The sequence below is a fragment of the Muntiacus reevesi genome, chromosome 11 (genome assembly GCF_963930625.1).
Source record: "Muntiacus reevesi chromosome 11, mMunRee1.1, whole genome shotgun sequence".
Lineage (NCBI taxonomy): Eukaryota > Metazoa > Chordata > Mammalia > Artiodactyla > Cervidae > Muntiacus > Muntiacus reevesi.
The window spans coordinates 14,146,698-14,165,246 of NC_089259.1; the positions used below are offsets into that span (position 1 = coordinate 14,146,698).

General features: G+C 37.9%; 2 protein-coding genes across 2 annotated transcripts in view; one reads left to right on the forward strand and one right to left on the reverse strand.

The window, feature by feature from the left end:
* Positions 1 to 18,549, forward strand: part of GTF2F2 (general transcription factor IIF subunit 2) — a 133,461-nt gene that overhangs the window by 50,600 nt on the left and 64,312 nt on the right. The window lies entirely within an intron of this gene.
* KCTD4 (potassium channel tetramerization domain containing 4) lies at positions 5,943 to 6,787 on the reverse strand. Its single transcript, XM_065902432.1, has one exon. It carries the CDS (start codon positions 6,785 to 6,787, stop codon positions 6,008 to 6,010), a length of 780 nt encoding a protein of 259 aa, XP_065758504.1. The 3' UTR covers positions 5,943 to 6,007.

Sequence of the window (18,549 nt, forward strand, 5' to 3'; positions counted from 1 at the left end):
TTTATATCAAGCTTTACTATTTTTCTATATATTCATGTGTAGTGAATTTTATAATATACAAATTTTTGTTATATAATTGTAAGAGAGATAGTTGAGCCTTCTTGCCTCTTATTAAGTACAGTCTACCTTATATCCAAATACTTAAATTTTGATAAGATAGGAAAAAGAGAGGAGTGGTATATAACTGGGAACCAAAATGACATTTTGATAAAGCCTGCCTTCAGTTTTCAAGGTAGCTGAATATCTGTATATTGAATCCCGGTGTGTTTCTTCTGGCTGTGTTGTGAAAGGTAAAACATATATGTGTCATAAATGCCTGTGGGTTGCAGTTTGTGGTTCTGTTTTTTTATAAATAAGTCACCTGTGACTTTTAGATTCTTTTGCTTGGTATTTCTGTCTAATAATCATCAACCTTTATTAATAATTATTTCTATACACAGTGATATAATCTTTCCTTTACATGGATAGGAAAAAATGCAGAATTCAAAGTAGTTTTCTTAGGATGTCTACAGTTATATTTAATGTTTTTTAAAAATAAGTATAAATAAAAATTCATCAAATGGTAAGATACCTGAAGTAAATGCTAAATGTTGTAGTTCTTATAAAACCACCTGAAGTCATAGAAGTTTATCAAACTCAAGTAATCATTAAGATTAAAGTTTGTATCATTCAACAGTTTTAAGAACCTTTAATATTAGTTAAAAAACTTCCTATAACAAGGTAAAATCAGTAGTAGCGTGGAATTTTTTAAAAATCAGACTTGCCCAATTTTATACTTTAATTATGTAGAAAAATGTGTACTGAAGATTCTAAAAGGCTGTAATCAAAATAACTTGAAAGATTGGGCCTGTCTTCAAAAAAGAATTTGTAAAATAACTAAATCTTAAAAAAAAAAAATTAGTGAAATTTGCTGTTAAATGTAACTGAATATTCTGGAGTCCTCAGTTTGGAAAAACCTGCTGTACTATTAGGTTAACTGCATCTTATTTTATTTATTTTTACTTTATGCTGGGGAACAATTTTTTAAGACAGGTAGCAAGGAAATATAGTATAATTGTTTGACTTTTTAGTATCCAGTATGTTTTCCAAAATGTGTAGTAATTTAAATAAATTTAGAGTTACTGTATTTTATGTAGAAAATGCTTGATATTGCATAGTTTTTGCATTCTTGGAAGGATTTAACTAAGTGTAAGTTATTTATAATAGCTTGTGAGACTTAACATTAGTATCGGTGACTTTTGTTTGATTGAAACTCTTGAACTATTGTGTATCTTTGCAAAGAGAAGCAGGAATACAGTCACTTCTTTATAAATTAGGCAAATTCAAATTTTCATCTTAGATATTTCCCTCTTGCCAGCACATTTTTCTTTATCACCATCCCCTTGGTGTTTGTTCAGAGAAGCAAATTAATTTTATTATTAACTTAGGCAAAATATGATTAGGAAGGTGAGTCTGCTGCAGAAGTAACCATTATATATTTCAGAGCTAAACATGGGGGAGGGGCAAAGGGGGATGGATGGAGTGGTTGTTTGGGTCTAGTAGATGCAAACTGTTATGTATAGAGTGGATAAACAACAAGGTCCTGCCCTATAGCACAGGGAACCGTATTCAGTTATCCTGGGATAAACCATAATGGAAAGAATATAAAGAAGAATGTGTGTGTTTCACTGAGTCCTTTTGCTGTACAGCGTATATTAATACATTGTAAGTCAACTCTACTTCAATCAAAAAGATTTAAAAACCGAAATATAAATAATTTCTAAGTTGCATGCTATTTTGGATAGTTCATATTACATCTCTGCTTTATTTGCAAGATTATTATTATTCCAGTGCTCTGATTTTAACCTTGACTGACACCATTGCAGCTTAAGGCATTTGATCATAATTTATTATATAGGGGTATCTTTTAAGAGTGTGATATCACGTTATTCCTGACTGATTTTAAATTGCTGATAAACAGTTATAGTGATTATTTTGCTTTTGTAGATTTTGCATATGAAGCTAGGAGATAAATGTCCTAGGAAAATTTTACCATATGTATTTTTAAACTAATAAAGTTGAAAACTGCATTTGCCTAGAGCAATTTAAAGTAGAGGCTTGTATCTTATAGAATTCAACACAGTACTAAGCTTGCATTTGTTGAAAGTTCTCTGTTCTGTTCATGTCTAAGTTGAAAGCCTAATTAATGTCAACGTGCATTTTTGTGCCTGTTGTTCATGGTTGTGTCATGAAGGTACCTTTGCACTGGATAAGGTAATAACCAGGCTGTGGAAAGTCTGTGATGAACAAGGCATTTTACATGGTGCTGTTCAGTTGCTCAGTCGTGTCCGACCCTGTGACCTTGCGGACTGTGGCCCGCCAGGCTCCCTTGTCCATGGGGATTTTCTGGGCAAGAATGCTGGAGTGGGTTACCATTTCTTTCCTCAGGGATTTCACATGTAATTTAGAATTTAATTTAAGCCATATAAATGCCCTATCAGCTGTTCATTACTATCTGTTTTCCTGTAAGGATGTTGAAGTAAAGAATCAAAGAAGTAAAGAATCTTGCTTATGGTCATGTAAGCACATTAGGGGAAGTTAATTGAATTTGAACCCAAGTCTGACTCCAGAGCCCATATGTGTTTCACTGTCCTGTATTTTTTCCTCATAGTAAGTTCTGTGGGCTTTATAAGCCATAAAAAGTAACCCCCCTTTTCAGCAAACCTGACATGTGAAAATCTAGATTTGCCAATATACAAATTTGGGATATTCTTTATTCTTGTGAGATGATTCATCTCATGTTCTTTAAATGACACGACATGACATTTAAAATATTATTTGCTTTCCCGAAATCCAATTTTTCTCTCAACATTTTAAGAATACCTGCTTCGTGAGATTTTTATCAAGTGAGGCAAGCCTCTATTTTGGTATTTGTTTAGCATGTACTTCATGAGTGCCTGCTCTATGCCAGGTTCTAGGGGTTACAGAGATAAGTGGCCTGCAAAAGCCTAGTTCCTGCTGTCTCTGGAACTGGTGTAACTGGGTTTCAAATACTGGTTTCACCTTGACCTCTCAGTAACTGTAGGATCTTAGCAGGTCCCTTAGCCCTCCGAGTCTCTTTCTTCATCTTTCTTAGGGTTAGCGTAAGGATTAATTGAGATAATATATGTTCATAGCATGGTACCTGGCATATGAAAAAATACTAACATTACCTTTTAACATCTTAAAAATAGCACTTGAAATATAAGTCCTTTTCTTTAAAAAAAAAAAAAACCAAACAAACTTAATTAGTATCATGATCTTCAGTCTGAGACAGTAGTCATCATTTGAAGAGTTGTGTAAGCATTTCCCTTTGTTCTGCACCCTGCCATACACATTTTAGAAATACAGTATACCTTAAGCTGTGTGTTTGTTTTTTATATTTTAAGGGTAATGCTACAATCACCGTGGGGTATAATTCCAAATACACGCATATATATGTTAGGCCCATGGCAAGTACACTAGCCTGTTTTCTTATTACCTTTCTTCTGAAAAAGAAGATTGAGTCATTTTGTGATTTATTCTTTGGAACAATATGAGAAAAGATTTGAGGAAGAAGTTCGTCATTGATCGCAAACAAAAATGTTGTGACAGCTTCACTCTGACTTAGAGTAGGCACTTTGTACAATTACTTGAGCCTTTTGAGTGGGAAGTATTCCTCAGTATTTTTTAAAGTAGTGAAGTTTAAACACTAGGTAGTTCCTTTGCTGTATACCTAAAACTAACCCCACGTAGTAAATCGTAAATATTTCAATAAAAATTCAAAAAACTAGGTATTTCGTGTGTACCTACAATATGTAGACACTTGAATATATAAATACCAGTGCAAGTGATTTTGAAGATATATTTATGAAAATTTCTGCAAGAGTAATCAATCTAGCCATATTTCCTTCTAGGTTACTAAATGTTTTAAGATATTATGATTTATCAAAAGCCTAAAGAGGAATTAAATGCATTTAGAAATAATTTTCTAGAGATGTTCAAAAAAATCAGTGGCAGATTTCCTTAAGTAATGATTTCCATCAATAAAATTTTGTTATAACAGTTAAATTTTCTTTTGTGAACTGATGCAAAAGCCTCACTTGTAATACTTCTAAGGAGATTTGTACAAACTATATCTCCTGTAAAAAGATGTGTCAGGGCTATTTTTATTATCTGAAATGAAACCTTGAGAAAATCTTACTTTGACATTAAATCATTACTGTTTTTTTTGGTTGTTGTTGTTGTTTTTTACATTACAAAGTCCAAATGCCAAGGAAATAAGCTGGAGAGGTATGTAGACAGTTCAATTATAGTGACTTATAAAATAGATTTTAGTATTTTTTTTTTCTGTTTTCATAGTTCTTTTGAATCCTGATTAAGCCATTTTTAAGTACATAAGGGATAATTTGATGTTATAAACTTTTTTCTTGTTATACAAAAAAAATTATGCAGTTGATGTGGAGATTTTTGTTTTTAACATGGATTTTTAAAGTACTTTTTTTGTACAGTAGGTTTTAAAATATTTCTTTTAGTATGTACAACCAACTTTTGTATTACCTTAGATGTTGTAATGGGAAGTCAGTTACAGTTCTGAGTGAATATTAGCTCTCCTCAGTTTTTATGTGTAAGCAAACTTTTTGCATAGATGCTAACTTATGTAATCTCAGTTAAGATTTTCAGAAATATTTTGTTCAAGTTTATTAAAGTCAAGATTTAATGACCAGTTTTAATGGTTAAATTTTAAAGGAGTGAATTAAGATGTTATTTGTACTTAGAAGTCAAAGAAAATAAGTGGCATAGAAATAAATGATTTAGCTGTTCTTTGGGAGGAAAAAATGTTCTCACCTTTAAAGCTAACTTTCTTGATTATTTAATTGAGATAGCCATACGTAAAACCTAATTTTTAAAAATAACTTCTTGTTTAGCATGAACTAAAGAAGTGACCACAAACTCACTGAGCCTGAGATTTACCATCAAAAGAGGTACTGAAAAGAATCAATAAACTTCTTTCATAGGAATAATGTTTAGTGTTACTCATGTATTATTTTTGAGCTTGAAAGATGAGATATTTAGGATGATTCTGAAAATGAACTCTTTTCATTATTCTAATACCGTATACTCTATTGAGAATAAGTTACCCATGCTGTATTGGAGTTCAGTCTGCAAAGAAATGAATTGGCTGATTTTTGTCACTTGCAAGTCCAGCCAGGGTTGCTATAGCCTGCCAGTTGACTGCATCAATGCATAATACTGTATGAAGTCATTAAAAGGCATATTTTAAAAAAAATGACACATGTAACTTTTTACTGTAATTATTAACTATACGCAAAGAAGTTAGCCATGCTTTCATGTTTTTTATTGTCATCAAGCAGTTTTCTAGGAAATTTCAGCAGTATATCAATCCACCTATAATTCTAGTATGAAATACAGAAACTATGAGCAAGCTTTTGGTGCTTGCCCTAAAAATTAAATCCATAGCTTTAATGCTTACAGTCTTGTTTTGCATTCACCACAGCTCTGTGTTAGTAGATCTGCACATCTCTTTTGCTCTCAATGGTTAATTTTATCAGTTCAGTTTCTTTGTAGATTTTTGCCATGAGTAGAAAGGATTTAAAGTCTCATAGTCCCTTAAAATATTTTATTACCCTTTCCTTGAAAGAATGACAGATAATGTACATGCTTGTTCATTGTACAAGTACCCAAGACATTCTGATTGAAAGACAGCTTAAGGAAAAATAAACAAATAGCAAAAGCATTCCGTCTTTATTTACAGTATGTAGAGGATCACTGTTTTCACTTTAAGTGTAGGAGTCTGATCAGCAGGAACACCCTAGAGAAGGACATCTTTAGCGATAGAATTTACATACCGTTAGCTCACAGTAATTGATTAGCAGCAGGACTCTGAGTACAGAGCTGGTTGGGCACGTTATTTGGGATGCCTTTGATGCCGAGGTTTTCCGAAGCTGGCTGGCTGCATGCTTGTTGCCTTTGTTCGTGGCACAGGTAATTACTTGATAAAATGAAGTGCATCGCTGTGAACAATTGACCCTTTGGAGCAGTCCAGGCTTGTCAGCAGTCTAAAACCACACTTTAAGGCCATCATTATGGCCTCAAACTTAAGAGTTTCCAAGGTGCAGACAAAGGTGTTGTCTTCCTTCAGTACAAGTCGAGTGCCATTTTCAGACTTTATGAAGTATTTAAACTGAATGATATTTGACGATATCGAAAACTCCTCAGGAAAGCCATCCAGCCTGCTTTTGGACACCAGGACAATGCGAGATTTTATTTTTGATATGAAATCCGGAGCATTACAGAAGATTCTCAGTCCTTGTGAGCGATCGTGGTTATCTGTTATTTCCAAGAAAGTGGTCTCCCTGGGTGTCAGCTGTTCTTTTTCCCACCTGGACTTCACTTCCTCCGCCAGTCCCTTGAGCTGAAAGAATTCTGCTTCTTGTGCAAGAAGTTGATTTTCTCGAAACCCTTCGGGCAGTAGAAGTTCTCCATTTCGTAGGAAGTTTAGGACATGCCTGAAGAGGAGCCCATCCCTGTCTATGAAATAATGACCATCAGCATCAAACGGGCAGAGAATTTTTCCGTTGACTATACCTTCAAGGAAAGTGTCTGGGTACTTGGTCAGTGTTTGTTTCTGAGTGATGTATAAGTATCCACCAACGTTGAGGGTCATCAGAGTGGATTTGCAGTTCTTTCCCTGGTCAGCATCTTCCAGGCTGTTGTGTTTCCCTTCATAGTCCTTTTCTTTTTCCCTTCTGTTTATTTTACGCTCCATTTTTGAACACGCTATTTCAGCTTGTTCTTCTTGGCGTTGAGATTTTTAAAAAAGAAACACTACCACACAAACACGCCTTTATTCAGCCCCAGCCTGGTGATGGAATGGAAATGCTGGCAGCATCGCCTGCGCTGTCAGCTCGGTTTTGCAGTAGGTGGCGTATCAGCTATGTATGCAGGAGCTTTCTGGAGTAAGAGGGAAAAAAGATAATTTGCATTTAACCGTATCAGGGAAGGAACCTGCTGTGAAAAGGTTTTCATAGATATTCTTAGACATAAATAAAAGTTACTCAGTGAATTGAATTTCCTGCAGGCAGTTAAGCCGTTATATATATTTAATTCTCCAGCTAAGTGTGAATTTTTATTCACTTCTCAGTGTCAAAATTAAGTTATTAATCAGGCAGGCTTAATACTGAACAATGCTATCACCTTTCAGAGATATAGATGTATGGAATTGCTATCATATTTTAAAGTAAATTATAAGTAGGAAACCCAAAGAGAAAGGACCTAGGTGTATAGAATTTTCTCTCCTGTAAAAAGCCACACATTTCACAGTGGTGTTGTCATTTTAGAAACACAAATGAGAATACTTAAACCCATTATTTGTGACATTGTACTTAAGTTTAATTGGATTTGCATGTGATTTTGATTTGGGGAATCAGAATCTGATTTGGGGAATCAGTAAGTGAGAAGAAATTTTCTTCATGTCTTTCAACAAAAGGTTCTGTTACGTTGGCTTTTTACCCTACAAGTAAAAAAATAAAAAATATACAGGCTTTACAGTAATTTTTTTTTTTTTTTTGGTTAAGATTTCCTATGGAAAATCCATAAGCTTGTTTCACCCTAAACATACTGAACAAAGACTTGGACTGCTGTGGAAGATACTGTAACCGTGTGCTTGTGTTTATGTGTTTGTGTGTGTGCACAGGAACGGGTGCTCGCTCGAGAAGATAACATAGAGACAGATTCAAAACACCTGCTATAAAATAATGTCATGGGCCAGATTAGTTGGGTTTCTTTTGCTGCTGCTGTTTTTTTTGCCCCCTCTCCCCCCACCCCGTGTTCGCAAAAAGGGAGGGAAAAGACCAAAGCCTGTTGCCTTTTTTTTTTGGAGCTCTAGCAGTGTGAGTATGGTGTCCCTCTGCCCCCCCTTTCTTTTTTTCCTTCTTCCCTCGTAAATTGCTTTCCAAGACATTTTAGGGATCTGAGTTTTCATTTCTAAGATTTAAAGACCCAGTGGTAAGAAATATGAACATGGTCCCCAGTACACTATTATTTGGCTGATCTACCTGCTAAATTATTCTGAGGAACTACAGAATTAGACTTTAGATTTTGTCAAATTGATTTACATTTTTATTATATTAAAGGTATTTAAAAATTTTCAACTTTGATAGAAGTGGGCTTCCCTTGTGGCTCAGCTGGTAAAGAATCTGCCTGAAATGTGGGAGACCTGGGTTTGATCCTGGGTTGGGAAGATCCCCTGGAGAAGGGAAAGGCTACCCATTCCAGTATTCCGGCCTAGAGAATTCCATGGACTGTATAGTCCGTGGGGTTGCAAAGAGTTGGACACAACTGAGTGACTTTCATTTTCACTTCACAGGAGTATTATTGGTAGAGATTCTTCTAAAAATGTTTGCCTTGCGTTTTTTCGAAACAATGTTAGATTTTCTTCAGATATTAAAAAAAGTTGATTTTTAATTATAGCAGTTTGAATTCAATGTTTATATATCATTGAACTTATCAAAAGTTCATTGAAATTAAACTAGAAATCAAAGGCATAACATTTTTAGGGCTGAGTTTTTGCTGAGAGGGCTTCCTTGATGGCTTCGAAGGTAAAGAATCTGCCTGCATTGCAGGAGACCCGGGTTCAGTCCCTGGGTTGGGAAGATCCCCTGGAGAAAGCAATGGCTGCCCACTGCAGTATTCTTTCTGGAGAATTCCATGGAGAGAGGAGCCAGGGGGCTACAGTCCATGAAGTCGCAGAGTCGGACCTGACTGAGTGACTTTCACTTTGCTTAGAGACCATGAACCTGAGCCAGAAAAGACTGCATTCTGGAGAGTTTTTAGTGTTTTATCTAGAACTTTATAGTTTGTTGATAGTAGGCCAACACTTTAGACTAAAGCTTCCTCTCAGCACCGCATCATTTAAGAAAAGTTTACTGGTATATTCTAACAATTGCATGTGTGTTGGTTTTGTGGTTTGGGAATCAAGTCTTACCTATGGATACGACCTTTTCTGAAATATGGAATAGGTTTGGGGCGGGGGGTGCGCAACTTTAAAAGTGGAATTCTTTTCTTAGTAGTAAATGCATCTGAGTAGCAACCGCGTAATAGCACAACCGGGAAAGGCATGCCAGTTTCGCTTACAGGCATAGTCCTCTTTTAATGAAGCTTAGGGTGGGTTAGTCACTAACTCGTGTCCAGCTGTTGCGACCCCATGTGCTGTAGCCCGCCAGGCTCCTCTGTCCATTGCCTGGATTCTCCAGGCAAGAATACAGGAGTGGGTTGCCATTTCCTTCTCCAGGGAATCTTGCTGACCCAGGGACGGGTCTCCTGCACTGCAGGCAGATTCTTCAACTGACTGAGCCGTGAGGGAAGCCCACCCCAGGAAGTGTAGCAATCCTGTTTCAGTCACATAAATGTCTATTCTACCTATCCTGATCCAAAGAATCCTCGAAAATTCATTTGTGCTAACCCCTTTTTTTAAAAGAAAGAAAAAAACTTTGCCTCATTGAGGTAATGGTAGACCTTTTTTGTTTTTTTCCAAGTTTTTTGTGGATTTTCTTAATTGCTTTTTTTTTTTTTTTTTTAGCTCTGTAAGGCCCATTGGGAAGACTTCATTGAAGCTTCCTAAACCAGTTTTTCTCATTCAAAAAAGTTCTTAGGTTAATTTGACTTTTGTTCTATAGGTCCCAACCAAACAGTTGTTTACAATGCACATGAGACACCAGAATCAACAGAACGTAGCTGTAGTATAGTGGTGGAGACTGTGCTCAGATTTTCTTTGTATGTTTAAATAAAGCCAGGTAGTTGAATTCTGTGTAAGCCTTGGTCTGCTGCGTTTTACGCTGTTTGGCCCGTTTACCGATGCCTTCCTGAGGGAGCCCTTGGGGGTAGTGCTGCTAGAGGCTGGGCGCCTGAGGCAGGACACTGACCTCTTCAGCCATCACCCCCGGGCCCCCTTACACCTGCTGACTCGCTCGCTTCTGCCTTCTGATTTTTAAACCTACTGGTGTGTGTCCGTTTTCCTTCTGGCTTTCCGTGGCCGTGAACTACCCTATCGTGTGCCTCTAACCCTTGACTGCCCTTTCTCACTGTAGACTTCGCTCTGACGTTCTTGGCTTCTGCAAACCTGACCTGTAAGATGTGTTTGCCACCCATGGCGGGGCAACAGTGGTGTCACAGCAGGCTTGTCCTAGTGCCTCACTGGAAGCTGAGAAGAATCTATAGGACTTTTTTTTTTTTTTTTAATGTCCTGTAGCTCCCAACTTGCAGTCTTAAGAAAGAAAAATGGTACCCAGGAGACCCCGCCTTCTCTGCGTTGCTCCACTCCATCCCCATCAAAGCAAGATGATTGCAGTTTACATTAATCACAGGGCGTTTGTTGCTCATTGCCGCTGTTACGGTGCATGTGCTTCTGAGGAGAAAGCCAGGTTGTCTTCTTCTTAGCCTATTCTAAGCTTATATTTACTTGCTTTGGGGGCTGAGGGTGGGGAGAGTCATGTCAGTCAAGTCCACACAGCCCGAAAACTGTAAAAATGGTGCTTCAATAACTATTCCGAGGCGGACATCCATGGGTTTGTGTGACCACGTTTCTCTGCCTCACTGCAGATCCAGACTGAAGCAATCCGTGAATTGGTTAAGCAGAAGGGCTTAACCTACACAGCAAAGATGAGCTCGTTTGAATCCACTTGACCGCTAGACTTGAAGATTTCATATGCTTTGCAGGCAGAAAGATATTTTTTTTTAAGTGTCTATCATAGACATCTGTAATCACACATATAAAAGAGCCCTTCCGTCACCTTTGAAGGTGTATTTTCTCACATACATCTGTATATCTGTTTTCCCTTCATTCAGCTCTGTTTTTCGCATTAGTTCAGGCTGCTGTAGTATATACACATTTCACTACCTCTGCGTGACACAGAGTATTTCACACCTAGACACTCAGTGAATGTTGTTTTTGATTCCGTGGTGATGGACCCCCAGGCTGCCTCAGTCCCTCACTGTGGTGAGCAGTGTGAAGCATGTCCTCTGCTAGGTGTCTGTGGAAACTCGTGTGGCAGATGCCCAGGGGAGAGCTTGCTGGGCACGTTCAGTTTCACTTAGCACTCCCAGCTGACTCCCAGGATGCGCTCCACCACTGTGCTCTCACAGCAGCAGCGCCTGTGGCTTCCTGTTTGCCCACATTTTCTCCAGCACTTGGTGTTATCTGGCTTTTGTTTTCTTTTTTAGATTTCACATACAAGCGACACCATGCAGTGTTTGTCTTTTTCTGCATGACCTGTTTCACCTAGCTCAAGTCCGTGCTAAGTTGTTGTGAGTCTGTCCACGTTGTTGCACATGGCAACATTTCGCCCTTTTTCGTGGCCGAGTAGTACTCCATTGTGCACGTGTGTGTGTGTGTGTCTGTGTGTGTGTGTGTGTGTGTGTGTGCGTGCGCACACACACACACCACATCTTCTCTAGCCACTCACCTGGGGATGGACCCTTAGGTTGTTCCATACCTTCACAACTGTAAGTAATGCTGCTGTGAATATTGGGGTCCTTGTATACATCTTTTCAGACTAGAATTTTCTCTGAGTATATACTCAGAAGTGGAATTGCTAATTCGTACAGTGGCTCCATTTCTAGTTTTTGAGAAACCTCCATACTGTTTTCCACAGTGGCCGCACCAGTTTACCTATCCCCAACAGTGTATGAGGTTTCCCTTTCTCCATATCCTCACTCACCAACATTTCTAATTTGTGTTCCTGTTGGTGATCGCCGACTTTGAGAACTTAAACAGTGTCACTGACAGGTTCTTGTTCTGAGTATATTCACTGCTTAGGCCCAGTGCCTAACCAAATTTTAGCAAAATCTTCCTGCTGTATGGTGATGCTAATCTTCCAGTGTCTACATTAGGCAGAACTTATTCCAGGCCAATGGGAATTCTTATCTGCCAACTCTTGATGGGAAATGAGGTCATCGTCAATAACGTGATTGACACAGAATATGCCAGAGATATTTTCCTGTCATAAGGAAGTAGAACCTTACCAAGAAGATCTCTCTCTTGGTTGGAAGATAAAAGATTTGGTAATTCCCTTAGGCTCAACAGATGACTCCTTTATGAAATTCAGACCCTCCTTTTCAAGGAAAAGGGATGAAGCTGCCTTTATTAAAAACATGGGGTTTTTGGTTCTTCATTCTCTGCCTCTACCAAATCTTTTTGGTTATTTTCACCTGCGTGCATTAATTCCTTTTTTTCTTAAAAAAAGATTTCTTGTTGCTGCACTAAGAAAGTGAAGCCAGCTACAGAAAGAGCAGCAGCTATTAATTTTTACTTAAACCTGTCACTGTGTCTCTGCTGTGAACTTCTCCGTATTTTTTGAAACTTATTAATCTGGGTCTCTCTTCTTCACTTGAATTTGATACCCCTCTACTTGATCTGTAGTGATATCTTTATCTGTTCATTTTCCAAAATCTGGCTAACCTTTGGCCGTCTGACTTTCATGTCCTCTGATTCCTCTTTGGCTTGACCTTCCTATACCTTTCACAAACTGAGTTTTTTTTTTTTTAATGTATGCGTTTCTTGTTTTTCATAGCCTCCTGTTAATAGCATTGAATTGAGAAATACTCGTTTTGATATTCAGCTATAATTATGTTACTTTAGTTTCTTTTTGCTGTTGAAAAATAAAGGAGACAGTGCTATGTATTAACATAGTTTAAGAATCACGGATTTTTCTGTGTTAACCTAATTCTGTTCAAATGCCAAAACTTTAGTTTTGTTTTGAAATATGAAAGTTTTCTGCATTAGATGTTGTCTGGTACTGGGCTTCATCAGCACAAGTACTGTCTCACCCAGCTTGTGGAGCTGACTGACCGCAGTATCTCACCAACTATGCAGTGTCATGTCCTCCTGGGACTCATTCACTATAGCTTCTGGCAGAATGGTGATGTGGATGTGTAATTCCAGTCAGAGGAATAAGCTTGTAAGTGTTTTACAGTGTTGAACTGAGTCTTCAAAGAAACCCAGGAAACTGCTGCTTCAGCAAACTTTTAAACCCCACTTGAGAAGTGTAGAAAAGATTAAAGCGCTTTGTGTCAAAAAGAGCACAGATAAAAATGATAGACTAAAGGAGAAGTTCTAACAAAATTCCATTCCACTGTTTCTTTACTTTTCATTACAAAGGTAATCTTGAAAACACTTTACAAATCATGCTAATTCACATTTTAAATGTACTTTGGGAGATGAGTGTTGCAGGGAAACCTGTGTTTTATAATTCTGTAAGCAAAAGTCATTTGAGTTTTTAAAATGAGTGTGCTCTTTTTTTTTTTTTGAAGTGCAGACTATGCATTATTATTCACTGGAAAATTTTATTGTAACTAGATGAGCAAAGCATTTCTATGAGCCATCAAATGAACACTGAAATTATATTATTGTAGAGAACTCATTTTTATAGTGCAATTTGGCAAAACAGAATTTTGCCTTCTCTTTCAGAAGATGTTTTAAGTTAATAATCATTGTCTACAATCTCAAAATGAGGAGTATGACTTTGAAAAATTGTAAAGTGAATATTGCTGTGAAATCAGGGACCAAAAGAGTCTCTGCCCCCAAATGCTGTCCCTTGCCACTGTCCCTCGTGTTACCATCTTCCCTTTAGGTTCTCCTGTGTTATTAGTGATGAGATGGGGGCGGGGGTGGGGGGTGGGGAGGTAGGGGGTGGGGGCCTGAACCAGCAGGACAGGATATGGTGGTTCACAGGAGGACTGGAGTTTCTTACAGAGAACAGAGTGATTGTAAATCAGGGATGGAGAACGCTTATCGTATTCTTTACATCTAACATTTCTGTTATCGGGGTATGTCTTAAAATCATGGACTTGTAAAATTTTCATGGTAGTATTTTGTCTTCCTTGGTGGCACATAAGATAATGGTGAATGTTACAATTGATGGCATCTTAGATTTGATGGCATATTTGAGCAGTTCTGTAAGCTGCTATCCCCACACCACCAGGAAATTCAATTAACAGAGAGACAGGGAAAGGTGAAGCTGTTGGGGGAGAGGAGGAGAGAAGTATCAGGGCAGCAGTTCTCAGCCTTGCCTGCTGCGTATTAGAGTTGTCTAGTGAGTGTGTAAAAACACCTCTTGCCCACACAATGCAATTAAGGTAGAATCTCTGAGAGTGGACCCAGTAGTTTTTAAAAAGCTCCCCAGGTGATTCTTAGGACCAAGCAGAATTGAAGAACTACTATATTCAGGAAATTGATGAGCTCAGTAAAGCAAACTTACCTCAAAGGAGTTCTTAATGATGAGGGCATAATTTCTACTCTGTGGTTATGAGGATCACTTCTTATTAAAGTATCTTGAAATTTGTAAAGAACTAAACTAGTGTGTGGTATTAGTAGTTATTAAACATGGTGAAGAGAACTGGGGTTATTGAGGATGAAATTAATGGAACTTGAATCATATTCAGTGATGAGAAAATGTGTCATCAGATTGTCTCTTAAGTATTTTGTTAATGTTGTATCTCAACTATACTACAGGCTTTCTTAAGTACCGGGATCTGTATTTTTCTTCTTTTGTCCCTCTCATCACAGCTTGCACCATGTTTGATACTATTTACCTGTAACGCAGCCCTGTGGTCAAAGCCTTTTCCTGGAGACTTAATCTTTCCTGGAAGGATTTGTTTTTCTATTCATATAATCATGGTTGCTGTTGTTCTTAAATTCTTTCTAATTTCTAGTGCAAGTGGATAGCACCTTTTGATGAAGGTTTTACTAAAACAGACTATTTCAGTACTATGATTTTCTTTTTCATTTATTATTATAAAACAGTATTGCTTCATTTTTTCAAATGATAGTTTTATTTCTGGGTTTTATTCAACCTCTTATTCTTAAAAGCAGCTTTTAGGTTAGACGTCATGTCTGTTTATGTACATCATACCCATATCTGTATTTGAGAATTTATACTGATTAATTATATATATATAATTATACATATTGTGTATATTAATTATGTATAACAAGCAAAAAGGAGACCTATTGTAAAGTGTAGGAGGAAAAATAGCTTGTGAACTTGCTTCATAAACATTAAAAGACAAATGTTTATTTTTAAAATGTTGTTCACTAAGTTATTTCTTTGATCAAAAGTTTGTCATGGCTTCCGTAGACCCATAGAGCAGTCCAGACTCCTTTGTACATTTAAATCATTGGTCTTTGATTTTGTACCTTAGGTCACACTTTTCTTTCTTCTCCTGGGCAGCCAGTCTTGTCATTCACAGATAATCTTGAGGATTACAACATCCCTTGTATAGGAATGTACAGAAACCTTCTTTCTCCCAGTCCACAGGGGAGAAGTTGAAGAGCAAGTACTATGAATGAGGAAACCGAGATGTTTTCTAATCCTAAATCTAACCCTCAAAATTATGGTTTTAGTATTCGATTTAAAACTGGGAATTCCCAGCTATTCAGGCATGTTTGTGATTTGAATATCATTACAAGAAGACACTACATAACATAATTCAGCGGAATACTTAAATGGCTGCTCATTGTGTTGCTTTTGAAGTAATTAATAAAATACTGACTTTGTAGGCTTACTGAAATCTGAGTATGATCTTTTATTCCTTAAATTCCTGAATATTAAGTAGAGCAGAGCATCAGTTCACAAATTTGAATACAATTAGAAACACCTTCTTAATAATACAGGGATAGAAACTTTGCCCAACTAGTTTGTTAAGATGCCAAGTAGCTTGTATTAATAGGCCTTACCCTAACCTCAGGCAGAAACTGCTAGGAAAAGATCTTAAATGAGAACAGTGGAGACTAGCAGGAATATGAAACAATGGTTTACCTTTTAAATGCTGTTGATCTCTTGAAATACTGTTTCTTTAGTCCTTTTCCGGAGAGGACAGACACAGGTGTGAGGTAAAGAATCTGGGAAGTAGCTTCAAGGCCTCAAGGATTAGCCCAGAACCTTGACTCTAACCTTGTCTGTGTTTTAACTTGAGTTGGCAGTGCTCTTAAAGGCCTGTTGAACTGGATCCAGAGTGGTCTCGTGGAAATGAATGCCTGTAACTTCCTGATGCCCAACGTCTTCTTAACACACTGCTCTCATTACTTACGTGCCAGTGTTAATAGGCACCCTTCCTGCTTACCTGTCACTTTAACTTGTTTAGACTAGCCAGGCCCTTAACCTGTAAAAAGTGCCAGTCAGTCGTTTCTCTCGGGTTCTATGCCATACTGTGTGTGTGTGTTAGTCTCAGTCATGTTTGACCCTCTGCGACCCCATGGACGATAGCCCGCCGGGCTCCTCTGTCCGTGGGATTCTCCAGGCAGCAGTACTGGAGTAGGTTGCCATTTCCTTCTCCATCATCATACAGTGAAGTGAAGGCACTCAGTCGTGTCCGACTCTTTGCGATCCCATGGACTGTAGCCTACCGGGCTCCTCCGTCCATGGGATTTCCCAGGCAAGAGTACTGGAGTGGGTTGCCATTTCCTTCTCCAGAGGATCTTCCTGACCCAGGGATCCAACCCAGGTCTCCCACATTGTAGGCAGACGCTTTACCGTCTGAGCCACCAGGGAAGCCTATCATCATACAGTAGTATATGTCAAACTGAGATAAAGAGTAGGAAGGTCTAGCTTAAAAAAAGAAGTTTGTGTGTTTTCAAGTCCTGGACAGCTTCTCAACGTTTTCTCTTTGTCGTTCCCAGAAAGCATTTTTCTCTAATTCCTACTCAAAGAAAATTTAATTATGTCTGGGTCTTTTAGAAAGTATTAGGGCAAACAAAATAGATATTGATGAAACAATAAAACATCCCCAGTTGGAGGGAAGGGCCAGTTTTGTTTTGTTAATTTTAGTGAAAGAGAATTGGAAGAGATCCCAGTGACTTCCTTATGCATATGGATGCCGAGACCCAGAGATGTGAAGTAACTTCTCCAAAGTAACTCCGCTGTTTAGTGACAGATTTAGAATTGGGATGCTTCCATTCTTGTTATAAGAATGCACTTTGTGTAACTCAGTTTTTTTCTGAAACTAGGTGGCAGTATATAGATCAATAAAATACCATCACAAAGGTGTGTGTTCATACTCATGAAGATTCTTTGGGCTCCAAAGAGCAGAAACCAGTAAGCAAACCAGTCTAGCTCAAGAAGCGGGGGAGGTGAGAAAATTTAGAAGAGGTCCTGGAATAGTTCCCAGAAACTAAAGAAAAGTTGAACAAATGGCCAGGCCTAAGGAAAGATAACCCTCATAAACGATAATAAATTCTACTTAGTACAGTAGAATAGCCTCTGTGGAAGGAGCAGTAGTCCTTCCAGTAGTTAAATTAAAAGGTTGGGAATCATAAAATGATAATAGAACGTATTCCTACTGCCTTAAACACGTTAAGAGCCACAAATGTACATTTGGTCACCAGTGTACATGTAGGACAAGGCCTTTGCTGTCAGTGCAGGATGCTGATTATCTGATTTCTCTCTTGTGGAGAGTAAACCCATAATTTAATTTAGATTTTTAATTTTGGTTTCTTGAAAAAAGAGCAAGACTTTAGACACAGTGAGACAATACAAATGTAGAATCCTTCCATACTTTTGTTTCTCTTCCAGTCTCTAGTCGTCAGTCCAGTACCTAATCTGACAGGTTTTTAGCAACTTGTCTTTAGGTCACATCTTGCTGTTCTTTAGCTGCTCAGTGGTGTCTGACTCTCTGTAACCCCATTGGCTACCGTCCAGCCAGACTTCTCTGTCCATGGGTTTCTCCAGGCAAGAATACTGGAGTGGGTTGCCATTTTCTTCTGCAGGAGATCTTCCCGACCCAGGATCAAATCTGCATCTCCTGCTTTGCTGGCAGATTGTTTATCACTGAGCCACCAGGGAAGCCCATAGCACATCTTACAAAGCATTAAACTTAGTTTTCATAGAAAGTCTCCCTCCCCCATACTCATAATTAATAGGATTATATACTATATAATTAAATTGCATAATTACTAGCAGTAAAATTAGCATAAACAAGTTCTAGCATAGCTTGAGCAGAAGTGTGTGGGAGTAATAGAGATTAACCTACTACCCACTAGTGTATAGCAAGCTCTGGGCATCTGTCACCATATTTAAGAGGGAAACTGAGAGCCTTGGTAATCTAGAAGTGGGTTAAGTGGAGGCCTAGCAGAAGTGCTCCTCATGTGTTAGTGTAGTTTATATACTGTCTCATACCAGCAAGCTCCCAGAAAGTAATCTGGAAGCCACTAGGTAGAGGATGGGTCCCTGAGACACTTTCCAGGGGCCTGGGAAATCAAAACTATTTCCTAATGATATCAAGCGTTTTTGCCTTTTTCACTCTGATTTTCTAAGCATTTTTCAGTTTTCATTTCTAGTATGGTCAATATCAGTAGATAAAATCCACATAAAAAGTTTTTTTGGATCCTCACATTTGTGAATGGCCGCACTAGACTCTGCTCCTTGAGGGCAGGAGCCAACTTTCATATTTCTGTGTTATTCCTGATGTGTTGGCATTACTTTTTACATAAAAGGCACTCTAAATATTTTAAAAATACATGAAAAAAGCTCATTTTTC